We start from the raw sequence: 15130 nt of genomic DNA on the forward strand, positions 1-15130 counted from the left end.
TATTGTGGGAAAAATAGGTGGGGGGCGAAAGAGGATGGGGTGAAGACGTAAGACTTTTATGGACGTAAGACTTTCCAATCTGTTCTTTTCACATATTTTTTTCTTTTTAAAAAAATGATTGTATACCTATTCAAAATTTTTATTTTAAATACAATAAAATTTAGGGGCGCCTGGGAGGCTCAGTTGGTTAGGCGTCTGCCTTCAGCTCGGCTCATGGTCCTGGGATAGAGCCCTGCTTGGGGCTCCCTGATCAGTGCAGAGCCTGCTTCTCCCTCTCACTCTGCTGTTCCCCTTGCTTGTGCTCACTCTCTCTCTCTGTCAAATAAAGAAATAAAACATTTTAATAAATAAATAAATACAATACAATTTAAAAATTATTATGGCACTACCCCCTCATCCTATACTATGTGCTCTAAATTTGTACATACAGGATGGCCCAAAGTCAAGAGTAGACCTTTCTACCTGGGAGGGGAAGATGAGGCAGCTAAAAGCAAAGCATATGAGAAAAGTAGTGGCAAGAGGTAAGGCAGAAGAAGGGAACTGGAATGAGACCTTGAGGACTATTATACTGTGGGTAGGGAATGGAGCAAAATAGTAACTGCAGAGCTACCTGTGTGGCTCAGTGGGTTAAGTGGCTGCCTTTGGCTCAGGTTATGATCTCAGGGTTCTGAGATCCAGCCCCGCATCAGGCTCCTTGCTCCACAGGGAACCTGTTTCTCTCTCTCCCTCTGCCTGCTGCTCTGCCTGCTGGTGTGCTCGCTCGCTCTCTCTCTCTCTCTCTGTCAAATAAATAAAATCTTTTAAAAAATAGTTTCATTTATTTAAGTAATCTCTACACCCCACTTGGGGATCAAACCCAGAGCCCAGAAATCAAGAATCCACACTCCTCTGACTGAGCCAGTCAGGTGCCCCAATATGGTTGATTTTTGTTTCATCTATACTTTTTGGAGTTTACAAATTCGCTACTACAGCATGTTTTACAATCAGAAAGTATTATTATTAAATGTTACTTATTGTCTTAAGTGTTACTCCCAGCGGTGACAGGAGGCGACAGCAGAGGATAAGGGAACCAAAAGGAGAATGGAGCTGCGGGAGACATTTCTGTGGTCCCGCGAGTGACCACCAGGGGTCAGCAGCACGCCGCAGTCAGCCTGCCCTTGCCACAGGTGAGGAGGACGAGGCTCCCGCCAGGAAAGGTCCTTCTTCCCATCCTCAGTCTCACACTAATCGCCATTTGCTTTCCACATGCTTCTGTCTCGGGCCATTTCCCACTAAATGGCAGTCATGGGGGCCTCCGAGGACCACAGCTGTCTGCAAGCTGGGGAGCGGTGGGGGTGGGGGCTGGCGGAGATTCCCAGGACCTGAGTTCTGCCTTCCCAGGGACCCTGGACAAACCCTGGACAAAGAGAAGGCCCTAGACTCCAAGGATCCATTCCTCCTGGTAGGGGACAGGAAACTGAGCAGGTTTCCAGGACTGGAACTTGGCCAAAGGAGAGCCAGGGGTCACAAGAGGGGTCAGCCTGTCCCAGGAGGAAGATCACTGCTCCCAGTAGGGCTAATGGTTCTGTCCTCATCAAGCAAGGGGAATGGTGGAGAGTTTGTCTGAGGGTGAGTTGGAGGCTGCAGTTGCCCAATTCCACCCTCTGAGTCGCCTGCCAGGAGTTTCTGGAAACCTGTTACTGAGAGGTGCTTCAGACAAGAAGGGAGAACAGCCCTGTGTTGTAGTATGAACCCCGACCTAAGAATCTGGAAACCTGCTGTTACTTACTGTGTGACCTTGAGATAGTTGTTTACCCTCTCCGGTCCTTAAGTGAGTCCTCTGTTAACACAGAGTTAGATAAGATGATCTTTAGGCCTCTCCCAGCTCCAGTATGTGATGACTCTAAAAATTCCAGTCTTCTACCCTTCCCTGCCCCAGAAGGGCCTTAGCCCTGGGAAGATCTGGCTGGACCAGGACAGACCTCATCTGCCTTACATATGATCTCTGGCCAGTCCCCAGGCAAGGTCCCTTTGGACTGGATCCAGGCCACTCTGAAGGTGGAGGAGCAAGAGGTTTTCAAGTGAAAGCTGAGATACACCGAAACCCAGCAGCTCTGGTCCTCACCCTGCACACCATTACATGTAAGCATTGAGTACTCAGGATGTGGCCCCCATCCCCAGAAAGCCAGCTGGAAACTGCTCCCTGTCCCCACCGGGCTCCCAGATACCCCAACAGCTCTGCCAGCCACCCCCTTCCATTTACCCCCTTTCTGGACAGAGAAGAAAGGACCAAGAAGGTTAAGTCATTTTTAGGTTAACTGCTATGTAAAGAACATACTACGTATGGGAAACAATATTTATAAGCCACCATGCTAACTTACTGTTGGTCTGTGGATACAGTTCTATATATCCAGTCCTCCAAAGACGGAGTCTTGGGAGAGGCAAGGATCCCAGCAGTCACACAAAATCTCAAACTTGTGAAAAGGGACACTCTGGAATTCTGGACTGGGTGGCTGGGACAGTTTACAGAATCCTATTCTGGTGAGCTTTAAAAATCAAGCAGGCACATCTTCCTAATTCTTTGGGTGGTTCTTCCAGAAGCGGCTATGGTTTACATAGCTTTCAGGATCCCTTCCAGGCGGAGACCCTGTAACACTTATCTCCAGTTTGCTAGTCTTATCAGCAACATACATTCCCCTTGTTTTCCTTTTTTTAAAAAAAATTGTTTGGGGGCGCCTGGGTGGCTCAGTGGGTTAAAGCCTCTGCTTTCAGCTCAGGTCATGGTCCCAGGTTCCTGGGATCAAGCCCCCGCATCGGGCTCTCTGCTCAGCGGGGAGCCTGCTTCCCTCCCTCTCTGCCTGCCTCTCTGCCTACTTGTGATCTCTGTCTGTCAAATAAATAAAATCTTCTTTAAAAAGAATTGTTTGTTTGTTTGTTTGTTTATTTGTGAGAGAGATCACAGAGAGAGAGGGAGAAGCAGGCTCCCCACTGAGCAGGGACCCTGACGTGGGGCTCAATCCCAGCGCCCTAGCGATTATGACCTGAGCCCAAGGCACACTTAACCAACTGAATCTTCCAGATGAAGAGCTGAGCTAGAGCAAGACCCATATCCAGATTTTGTGGAACCCTGAGGCTTATACATATTTGAAGGACCCTCTTAAAGTATTTTTTTTAATTTTTTATTTTTTTAAGAAAAAGTATTTTAAATTACTACTCCATGGGTTCTCTTAGAAGAGGTCCATGCCTGTGCAAGGCCCTGAAAGGAGAGCTTCAGTACCACCAGTGAATCTGTTCCCTTCTAGAGATCTCTTCAAACTCTACAAGGCCTGCCTGCTTCTCTCCTTCTTCCAAATCTTTTTTCCTTTCCTCCCCCCTCCCTTTCCCTCCTCTCCCCTTCCCTTCATTTCCCTTCCCTTCCCTGAGTTCATCCCCTCCCTTCCCATGAACCAGAGGGACCTGCAGGGCCAGGTGAAGCAGTGTTAGTGGGAGGTAAGGAGGGACCACATGCCTGGGGAATCAGGAACTAGGAAGATGCATCGGGTGTAGCAGGAGTCAGGTTTCTCACAGCTGGGGAACATAGTTAGATATGGGAAGAGCTGAGGCTGGAATAAACCCATGGTATTGAATGGAATGGGAGATACGGGTGCAAACTTATGTTTGTTTGTTTTTTTAAAGTAAGCTCCAGGTCCAACATGGGGCTTGAATTCACGATCCCAAGATCAAGAGTCACAGGCTCCACCAACTGAGTCAACCAGGCACCCTGCAAACTCATGGTTTTCTAATATACATAGATAAATTTGGAAATAGATATTAATGTATATGTGTAAATATATGTGTTCTAATATATACAGTTAGCAAACAAAAATTCAACTGAGTAAATACAAAGATCTAATTGGCTTTATTAAGTGACTCACAGAATCAGGCAGTATCCCAACTAGCAAGTAGAAGAGCCCTATAAAATGGAAGGTTTTCATAGGAAAGGAGTTGGCGGGGGTGAGGGCAAGGTACGCAGGGGTGGGGGCAAGGTACGAGGCACCTGAATGGTTCAGTAGTTAAGCAGCTGCCTTGGGTTTAGGTCATGATCCTGGGGTCCTGGGATGGAGCCCCACATCAGGCTCCCTGCTCAGCCCGAAGCCTACTTCTCCCTCCCCTGCTTCCCCTGCTTGTGTTCCCTCTCTATCTGTGTCTCTGTCAAATAAATAAATAAAATCTTTAAAAAAAAAAAAAAAAGGGAAAGACAGTGGGGTGATGGGGTAAGAAGTTATTAGCAAAAGAAAAGATAAGTCCAGGCAAGGTCATCTCCCCTTAGGGTGAAGGGCATAGGCTCTTATTAGGTGGATGACCTCATCTTTGGAAGATGGAGAGGGCCTGTGTGGTAGATTATCTTACTGGTACTGATTAGAAAATTCCTGACTGACCAGTTAAGATTTACATTTCCAGGGTTGGGGGGGTTGAAAATGCGGTTAGGTTAGGTATTAGGCCCCAGTTTGGTAATTTATCCTAAGTGACATCATTTTGGGAGTGTGGTTTTCTTTTTAACAATATAAGTTATAGTCACATATGCACATATATAAATTACATTTATGTATGTATATACACACAGCAGCACATCTAATGCTCAGGTCAAGGCTTTCTAACCAAGGAACCAGAGTTCTTTGGAGAAGAGCTCATGTCCAGTATGAGATGAGGAAAGTACAAATGAACCTAGGATATTTAATTGTGTCAAAAAATAAGGAAGTTCTCAAAAAATTTTAAGAATTTATCAGTCACAGGAGCCAGCTTAACAGAGTTAAGCTGGAACAGTGTGAGCATCTTAAAAGAAATAATGATAGTGTTCGAGTAGAGTCCATTGAAAAGAATCAGAATCCATGGACCCTAGTGATAGATAGAGCTAACATTTAAAAAAAAGAAAGAAAGAAAGAAAGAAAAGAAAAGAAAAAGAAAACAGTTATAGGGGTGCCTGGGTGGCTCAGTCATTGTCTGCCTTTGGTTCAAGTCATGATCCCAGGGTCCTGGGATGGAGCCCCACATGGAGTTCCCTGCTTGGCGGGGAGCCTGCTTCTTCTCCCTCTCCGCTCCCACTGCTTATATTCTCTGTCAAATAAATAAAATCTTTAAAAAAAAAAAAAAGTTATTCAAAATGCCACAAAGACTGATTTTATACCACCGTTGGTTTCATAACAGGCTGAAATTTTAGCGACTATTTGTTGCTTGCTGGTGCAGACGGCCTCCAGCAGGCCCTGATCCATGTGCCCCCCCCCCACCTCCCACCCCCGCCCCATGTGATGCACAAAGGACAAAGTGTCCCTTCTGAGACCTTTCCCCTGAAAATGTATAAATTGGAATCTCTTCAGAAGGAAACATTACGTAGATGTGAAATGAGACACACTCTACCAAATAATTGTTTGTACTCTTCAAAAATGTCAAGGTCACAAAAGACAAGGAAGACTGATGAACTGTCCCAGAGTAGAGAGACAAGAGAGAGCATAACTAAGTGTAATATGTGATCCTGGGTTCAGTCTTTAAGATCTTTCTGGGCCAGAAAAGAAATATGCCCAGAAGGACCAGGGCCGGATGGTATTATCTTATCAATGTTAATTTCCTACTTTGGGTGGTTATACTGTGATTACACAGGAGAATGACACCATCTTTGGTAAATGTGCATGGCAGTGTTTACAAGTAATGGGTCATAATGCTATCTTAGGTCTCAATTGGTTAGAAAAAATAGGATCTATTATGCAGACATTGAAAGAGATACAGAGACAAACCATAAGAGACTTAATCTCAGGAAACAAACTGAGGGCTGCTTGGGGTGGGTAGAAGGGAGGGGGTGGCTGTGTGATGGACACTGGGGAGGGTATGCACTATGGGGACAGTGCTGTGAATTGTGTAAGACTGATGAATCACAGACCTGCACCCCTGAAACAAATAATACATTATATGTTAATTTTAGAAAAAGAAATACAGATATATATGCAGAGAGAAGGGTATAGCAAATGTTGTAAATGTCAATAATTGGCGAACCTAAACAAGGCGTATGTTAGAGTTCTTTGTACTATTCTTGTGAGTTTTCTGAAGGTTTCACATTATTTCAAGATAAAAAGAAAAATGTTCCATGGTTTTCCCTAAGGCTGGATCCCAAATTCTCACCTGCTGAGAAACAGGATGATTTGCATCTCCAACAACATTCCCTCAGTTTTGAGAAGTCTCCCTGTCCTTCCCTGGGAGCTCTGCCAGCTGATGAAAAGTTCCAGGATGGAGCTAGACCGAGGCATTCATCAGGGGCCAGATAATAGGGACTTATACAATAAGCCTGGCATGTCAGGGACTCTTGGTGTCCCTGGCCATTACATTTTTCCAGACCAGACAATTCACCTGACAAAGAAGGAAAAACCATTTAACCTTATTCCAATAAATAAATAAATATAGACTACATAATTCAAATTACAAAATATGTTTAACAGAAGGCTTTGCTTCAGATTTTCTTTAAATAAGTAGCAAGGCCCCAGGTGCAGCATGATTTCATTTACAAAAATTCAATTAACACATGAGTTTTCCCCAAAAACATACGTCAGGGTAACTTCTGGGAAGTCCTACAGGAGGAATAAGTGAAATCAGATTTAACGACTCAACTCCTGGCAGAAATATTACTTAGTTCCAAGGGGGTTACAACCTGTTTCTCAGATCTTCATAATTTAGCATCTGGTTCTGTTGATGTTTCTAGTTCACTGTTAGGACTCAGCCTCTTGAACCAGGCATGAAGACAAGAATAGTAGCTGGTTTAATTTGCCAAATCAGAAATCACACCAAGCCCAGGCCAGAGACCTTACACTCCTGGGAGAACTCTAAGTCATGACAACTTGCTACAGAAGTCCATTCTGCTATGTTCCACTTTCACCATTTATTAAATTTAAGTCAGCTGAGTTGGGACCTATATTCTATTTACTGGAATTGGCTAAGGCAATAAATCAAAGACTGTCAAAATTAGACAGGATCTTAAAGATCATCTTGTACCATCTGGGTACCAGCCTGTTGAGGATCCCTAATCAGCAAGACTCTTTCCAGTGTCATGAACCAAACAGTGATAAACCTCTCATGAAGACACAGTGGGCTGCTGCCTTTTAGCTCAGGTGCAGGTGATGGGTGATGGATGAGAAGACATTTGAATCCCCCTGCAACATCTAAGGAATTCTTTCATCCTCCTTCACCTCCTTTAGTCAAGTAAAGACAAGGCTGGCTTCTTGCCTTCCTTCTCCTGAAGACCAGGCCAGGTGCCAGAATTTGATCACATGAGGTCTTTTCTTAGGGGAGCCTTTGCTTTGTTCCCTCCTGCTTAAGCAACCAGCTCAATACCTACAAATTATACCCATTTCATTCAACTTATCTTTTATTGAGTACTGACCAGGTTTGGGGCACGAAGCTAGGCTCTGGGTTCACAGTGTGCATGAAACAATCATTAGTACCTGCCTACACAGAGTTTACAGTCTAAGGGAGGGAGACTATAAACACAGAAATAAATATATAATTACAAATTATGGTAAGAGTCATGAAGGGGAAAAGCAAGGTGCCATGAGAGATATTAATAGGAGTCTAGAAAACTTTTCTGAGACAGTGACATTAAAGGTGAACCCTGAAGGATGAGCAGGAGTCAGTTAGACAAAGTGGAAAGAAAGAATATCCCAGGCAGAGAGAATGGGAGAAGACTCTGATGCAGCATAGAGTTCAGGATATTTGAGAAACAAAGGACCAGTGTGGCCAGAATCTGGTACAATCAGAGGGACTGGAGTAGGATGATGCTGGAAGGGATTCAGGTTAAAAAGGAAGCTATGTGCCCTGCTGAAACATTTGAGTTTTCATAAAATAGTGACTTGTGCACTGACTTGTATGTCATAAGTGCACTGACTTGTAAGCAATGGAGTGCACTGACTTGTAAGCAATGGAATAAGCTGGTTTAATTTAATTTTTAAAAAGTCATTGCTCTGGGGTCACCTGGGTGGCTCAGTGGGTTAAAGCATCTGCCTTTGGCTCAGGTCATGATCCCAGAGTCCTGGGATCCAGCCTGTGTCAGGCTTTCTGCTCAGCAGGGAGCCTGCTTCTTCCTCTCTCTGGCTGCCTCTCTCCCTACCTCTGTCAAATAAATAAATAAATTCTTAAAAAAAAAAGAAAAAAGTCATTGCTCTGCAAAAATTGAAAGGAAGAAGGCAAAAAAAAAAGAAAAGAAAAGAAAGAAAGAAGAGATCAATTAAGAGTCTATTTTAACTCAGACAAGAAATGATAGTGGCTTGAACTCAGCCAATAGCAATAGAGATAGAGAAACATGGAGGATTCAAGATACATTTGGATGTAGGGACCAAGTGGAGAGAGCAGTATCAAGAATTTCACTGAAAAATTCTACATAGAGTAGCTGGGTGGAATGGAAGGAGGTCCCATTTACCAAGATGAGGAAGTCCAGGAAAAAGTTGAAAGGGAAGAGATTGTGAGTTCAGAATTGCACACAGTAGGTTTCTGAGATTCTTGTGACCCTTCCAAGTGAATAAATATATTGGGAATCATCAGCAAATAAATGGTATTTAAAAGCGAAGGAGTGGATGAGACTATCTAGGAAACGACTATAGAGTGAGAGAGAAGAAGAGAGAAGCAGAGACATAACAGAGGAGAGGCAAAACTAAGCCCCAAGGAAATGCAACACAGAGATCTGAGAGAGAAGAGCATCTGGAAAAGGGACCCTGGGAGCAACTGCCAGAGAGAAAGGAGAAACCAAAAGAGTTGATGTTACTGAGGTTGAGAGAAAAGAATATTTCAAAAATATTAGTTTGGTAGACTGTTCGAGTGTTTCTGAAAGGTCAAGCAATGTAGAGACCATTGGTGACAAGTCAGTTTTGATAAAGAAATGGAGGTAGAGGGGCACCTGGGTGGCTCAGTCGTTAAGCGACTGCCTTCGGCTCAGGTCATGATCCCAGGGTCCTAGGATGGAGTCCCACATCAGGTTCCCCGCTCAGTGGGAAGCCTGATTCTCCCTCTCCTACTCCCTCTGCTTGTGTTCCCTCTCTCTCTCTGTCAAATAAAATAAAATAAAATAAAAAAGAAATGGAGGTAGAAACTATACTGGAGTGGGTTCAAGAATGAATGATAGAAGGTGAAAACAGCTTGCAGAGGGAAGCAGAGGAACAGGGTAATAAATGGCTATCTTCTCACTCTGGCCTCCTAGCCAGGTCGGCTACAAACTTAGTCCATCTTTCCTCCCAGGTTTTCATGGCAGCCTTTTTTTCAGTATCCAACAAAGTGCTGAACCTACAAGAGAAAAGGCACTCAGGTCAGGAGAGAAAGGGTTGGGGAAAAGATGAGGGGGTCTCAGATGTTTGGAGAGCACATTTCTCCCCAGTCCAAGAGCAATAAGGAAACAGAGGCAATGTAAAACAAACAAACCAAAAAAAAAAAAAAAACATAAAAAACCTTCCAGACTTCTTCCCCAAAACTCTAAGAGAGATAAACACAAGTCATAGGGCAGAAGAGGGAGTTGGGGATCTGGGAAGTACACAAGATACTCACTTGATAGAGTTCATAGCCAGCTGTTTAAGGGTCCTCAGATCAGCTGCCATTCCCCCAATGCCCATGAAGGCCTCATAGAAATCATAGGATAAGCCTTTGGCACCAAAGACAGCTGGATCATCAGAGCTGATCACCATGGGGTACCCAGTGGCCATCAGAACAGCAGCAGGGTGATTTCTCAAGTCAGACACCAGTTTCAGAACCTGCCAATAAGAGGCAAAGGAGGACAAACTTTGACCATAAAAAGAGTTGTCCCAAGAGAGGCAAGACCCTGAGGATAACCAGCTCCTTTCTTACCCTCGTCATCCCTGACCACTGGAATGACTTCTGGGCACAACACAGAAATAGAGCCAGGCCTTGTGTTCTTCCTAATTTTTTCCAGGTTTCTTTACCACCACAAACATTTGGTCTCTCTCTTGGTCTGGCTCAGAGCTGCTCTCCTGAACACAGGAAGACAGGCAGGTGCACAAGAACCCCAAGCAACTGTGGAAACAGCAGTATCCCATAGCCCCTCCCACTTCACTAGGCTTCCTCGCTGTCCCTTTAGCTTTGTCTATAGCTTTACCAAAAATTCCACACCACTGGGGACCCTCACTGCTGCCTCATTGTTATGAATGGGTTAGGCAAGGGGCCATTCCTAAATAACTTACTAATCGGAGTGAGACAGTGGAGGAATACCAAAAACAGGTGAGCTGAGGAGCAAGAAATTATACAGGAAAGAGTTTGGGAAATCAGAACAGAGGCTGAGATTGGAGGGTTGGTCGCATGGATCACACATACCTGGTTGGAGATGGGACAGACTTCCATGGGGATGTTCTTCTTCCAGGAGTCAGCCCAGACTGCTGGGTGTTTGGTCAAAGCAAATCCATGGCCAATCCTGGTAGAGTTCAGTATTAGAGCATCCAGAAGGTTTCTATCTATGGAAGTACCCTGCCAGTCTGGGGGAAAGGGATAGTTTTCAGTCAAATGGATCTGGCCCATAGACCATACTCAGATAAACACTTCCAATCCCCAAGCAAGAAAAAGAACACACACATGTGCGTGCACAAGTGCACGGGTGCGCGCGCGCACGCACACACACACACAATTTTCTTGGTAACAATGCTAACAAAAGGTAATAAAAGCCTTTATTTATGTATGTATGTACCAGATGAGGAAGTTGAAACTTAAACAGACTTTATAAATTGAAGGAGTGTACTCAATTAAGTAGTAAAACTGGGTTTCGAACCTTGGTCTGTCTGACTCCACAGTCTATCTTCTTTCTTTCCATTTGTTTGTTTCCAGAGCGATTTCTTGGGAACTTTGCTTATTATCTTTACAATAATGTGTTGCAAACTCTCGATATAATTACTTGGATGTACTTACTCAATTTGTATCTTCAGCAATACGAACTGCAACATCGACTACAAGATCACAACTACCAGCAAGGTGGTGGCAGGTACTGCTTATTTACCAGCCAGCCCCACTGTATCTTTCTTGCTGGCAGGGCTTTCTTTGGAGGGTGAAAATTACAGGTCCTGACTCTGCTGGCTTCCCTTGCAGCTAGAATAGTCCTAATGCTGGCCTGGAAGGTAATTGGTGGAGAGCTCTTGGGCTTCTTCCCTGATAAAAGAGATGCCCTGGAGCAAATATCTTGACTCTTCTTCACTGAATTGGTTATACCTAAATGTGACTTGACTATCTGACAACCAAGTACAGTGAACCCCTGGATTTGAAGAGGAAAGCAGAAGTCACTTATTACGTAAAATAATAGGTGACTCAGTCGGTTAAGTGATTACCTTTGGCTCAGAATATGATCTCGGGGTCCAAAACAGATGATCCAAAATAGATGACCTTGTTGCAAAACCCATTAAATGTGCATATTCCATTCCAGGCAGCCAAAAGCATTCTAACTGATCTACATGTAAAATATGAAAATTCTAGGTTTTTTAAATTATTTTTTATTTTTTTAAAGATTTTATTTATTTATTTCACAGACAGAGATCACAGGTAGGCAGAGGCAGGCAGAGAGAGAGAGGAGGAAGCAGGCTCCCTGCTGAGCAGAGAGCCCAATTCGGGGTTCAATCTCGGGACCCTGGGATCATGACACGAGCTGAAGGCAGAGGCTTTAACCCACTGAGACACCCAGGCATCCCAATAAATCCTTTTTAAAAATTATTTATTTATTTGAGAGAGAGTGAGTGAGTGAGAGAGTGAGGATAAGCCAGGGGAAGAAAAGAGGGAAAGGGAGAAGCAGACTCCCTGCCCACTGAGCAGCGAGCCTGATGCAGGACTCGATCCTGGGACTCCAGGATCATGACCTGAGCCAAAGGCAGGTGCTTAACTGACTGAGCCACCCAGGCACCCCAGATCACTTTTTGTTTCATTTTATTTAATTTTTTGAAAGATTTTATTTATTTATTTGAGAGAAAAAGAGAACACATGACAAGGGGGAGTAGCAGACAGAGAGGGAAAAGCAGGCTCCGCTGAGTGGGGAGCCCAACATGGGACTCAATCCCAGGACTCTGGGATCATGACCTGAGCTAAAGGCAGATGCTTAACCAACTGAGCCACACAGGCACCCCTCTTCCTTTTTAATTTTTTATTTTATTTTATTTATTTGCTTGACAGATAGAGATCACAAGTAGGTAGAGAGGCGGGCAAAGAGAGAGGAGGAAGCCGACTCCCTGCTGAGTAGAGAGCCCGAAGCCGGGCTCGATCCCAGAACCCTGAGATCATGACCTGAGCCGAAGGCAGAGGCTTTAACCCACTGAGCCACCCAGGTGCCCCTCTTCCTTTTTAAAAATAAGAACATGACTCTTGGTAATAGTATTAATACCCTGTATTTCTCCTGGCAAAATCCTCTCTTAGGGCCGTGCATCTTAGAATGTGGTTAGATCCTGGTACAGTGTTTCATACTGTTGAAATTATTTCACACAGGTAAGTATGGTTTTCCCAACTAGACCACAAGCTCTTAACGGTTAACAACCCCTAGCCCTTATCATATCCCCCACAAACAATTCTTCAAATCTCCTACAAATCTGATCTAAATTGGATCCAAAATGACTTAAAATGTCAGGGAAAAAGAGATTAATGCACACAGACCCTTCCTCTGAGAGGTGGTGTGATAAACAAAGGGTGGAGCCTGGTTGTGAAATTCAAGCCCCCACTACTCTTCACTTCTAAGGATGACAGGTGCCTAAGGTACTCAGGGACACCAGGTGAGACACAGCAGCAAGTTTTCCTCCTGACGTCTTCATTTTGACCTGAAATTGCAGCCATGATCTGGGATTCCCTTTGCTTAGGGTTTACATATTTTAAGGACTGTAAAATGGGAAGGTCTCAGAGATGACCCATGAGCCTGTAGAGTGAGCTTTGGGGAACAAAGCTGTGGCTAGGCTAATGGCATTTCAGAAACAATAGCAGTGGGCCAGCTTGAGCTGGGTGGGGTCTCCTGTTCAGCACTGACAAGTGTGGACAGAGCCTCCTAGCTGCTAGTGCAGGCCTGGTTCTAGACTCCTGTGTGACTTTGGACAGGTGCATTAATTTCTTAAGCACAATTTGCCTATTATAAAATGGAGAGCATCAGAAAGGGCTCAAATTTAAACTCCACTAATGACCAGCTCCTTGCCTTTGGACCAACCACTCTGTGTTTGGAGACTTGGGCTTTTCACCTATAAAATGGGAAGGCTGCCTGGGTGGCTCAGTTGGATAAGCACCCTACTCTTGATTTCAGCTCAGGTCATGATCTCAGGGTCATGATCTCAGGGTCTTGAGATGGTGCCTGCTGTCCAGCTCTGCATTCAGCGGGGAGTCTGCTTGAGATTCACTCTCCCTCTCCCTTTGCCTTTCCCACCCAAAGAAATAAATCTTTTAAATAAAATAAAATAAAATAGGGATTAAAAACACCTTCCCAGCAGGACCAGGGTGAAAATTAGAAATAATACATGTGGGGCACCTAGGTGGCTCAGTAGGTTAAGCATCTGCCTTTGGCTCAGTTCATGATCTCAGGGTCCTGGGATCGAGCCCCACATTGGGCTCCCTGCTCTTCAGGGGGCCTGCTTCTCCCTGCCCCTCTGCCTGCTGCTCTCCCTACTTGCATACTCTCTCTGTCAAATAAATAAATAAATAAAATCTTAAAAAAAAAAGAAAAGAAAAGAAAAGAAGGGGCACCTAAGTGGCTCAGTGGTTAAAGCCTCTGCCTTCAGCTCAGGTCATGATCCTGGGGTCCTGGGATCGAGCCCCATGTCGGCTTCTCTGCTCAGCGGGGAGCCTGCTTTTGCCTCTCTCTGTGCCTGCCTCTCTGCCTACTTGTGATCTTGGTCTGTCAAATAAATAAATAAAATCTTGAAAAAAAAGAAAAAAGAAATAGGGGCGCCTGGGTGGCTCAGTGGGTTAAAGCCTCTGCCTTTTTGGCTCAGGTCATGATCCCAGGATCCTGGGATGGAGACCTGCATCGGGGCTCTGCTCAGCAGAGAGCCTGCTTCCCCTCCTTCTCCCTCTGCCTGTCTCTCTGCCTGCTTGTGATCTCTGTCTGTCAAACAAAAAAATAAATAAATAAATCTTGAAAAAAAAAAAAAAAAAAAAAAAAAGAAAGAATGTATGTAAAGATACTGTTATTATCATTGTTATTCCTTCTCCAGGGGTTGCCATTAGGATTAAGTGAAATAATGCATATGAAATGGACAAGTGCCACAAAAAGACTATCAACAATACTAATACTGCCCCCAGAATTCCATCAGTTCTCTTGAATGAGGAGCCGCCCTCCTATCCATCACCTCCTTTATTCTGCTTGTCTTCAGATGGCTCACCTGTCTCTCCAGCATGGAAAAAGTAAGGCAGTTTAATGCCCTGCAAGGTGGGTATCATCAAAGCCTTCCTGTAGTCATACAAGGTATGGCCAGTGTCCTCACGCCCCACCTGCAGGACAGAGAGGAGGGGACATGGAGCCATCTGCTTGGTCCATGCCTCAGCTGTCACTACAACAAAATTATGCTTCTCAAACTAAACCACACATACCCCCAGGGCTTTGTAGCTATGTGCCAAGAGGAAATGCGCCTTAGGATAAAAAGCATATCTCCTTCAGAATGCTGATTTTAATTTGTTGGGGGTGGGGGGGGCAGACAAAGACACATTTTTATAATAAGCCAAATACGGATATTAAACGGAGTAGAATGGAGTGCAGGCTCGCAATAGAGCTGGAACTTGTGAGTAGATCCCTTTGAACAACTACCTAGCCCCCTTCCAACCCTAATTTCCCTCTAGGGCTTGTCCATTACAGCCCTTGTAGGGACTGTTCTGGAAGGTCTATACTAGAGGTGCTCTTTCCCAGCCTCCTTTGTCCGTGCTGCACACAGAGGGAAGAGGTGAGATGAGAGGGCCTTCTGCGCCATTCAGGAGAGGCCAGACCCTTTGAACAACCCCCAGGGATCCCAGGAGGGCATCCCGGGTCCAAACAAAATCAGTCTTTGAAATCCATTCCTGAGCTCTGGATGGTCTGAAAACAGGAACTTAAGCACAGACTCAGGTAAAATGTACAGATTCTGTAAGAGGGAGTCAGGAGCACCTTTCAGCCAGTTAGTTCAAACTACATGACCTTCCCTAACAAGATTTAATGGGCTGT

General features: G+C 44.6%; 1 protein-coding gene across 5 annotated transcripts in view; it reads right to left on the minus strand.

Annotated features, from left to right (window-relative positions):
- Positions 1–271: 271 nt before the first annotated feature.
- Positions 272–15130, minus strand: part of ADA2 (adenosine deaminase 2) — a 34293-nt gene continuing 19434 nt past the window's right edge. For 2 of the 5 annotated variants that reach the window (XM_044227636.1, XM_044227634.1), the window contains 5 exons: positions 14319–14427; positions 10309–10466; positions 9529–9731; positions 9175–9270; positions 272–315 (listed from right to left, as the gene is read on the minus strand). In XM_044227636.1, the coding sequence (XP_044083571.1) occupies positions 303–315; positions 9175–9270; positions 9529–9731; positions 10309–10466; positions 14319–14427 (579 nt within the window). In that variant the 3' untranslated portion in view covers positions 272–302. Of the gene's footprint in view, positions 316–5051; positions 5092–5931; positions 6355–9174; positions 9271–9528; positions 9732–10308; positions 10467–14318; positions 14428–15130 lie in introns of those variants that run through there. The other 3 variants (XR_006381319.1, XR_006381320.1, XM_044227635.1) reach the window with 3 other exon arrangements.

Source organism: Neovison vison, chromosome 12, assembly GCF_020171115.1.
Source record: "Neovison vison isolate M4711 chromosome 12, ASM_NN_V1, whole genome shotgun sequence".
NCBI classification, from domain to species: Eukaryota; Metazoa; Chordata; class Mammalia; order Carnivora; family Mustelidae; genus Neogale; species Neogale vison.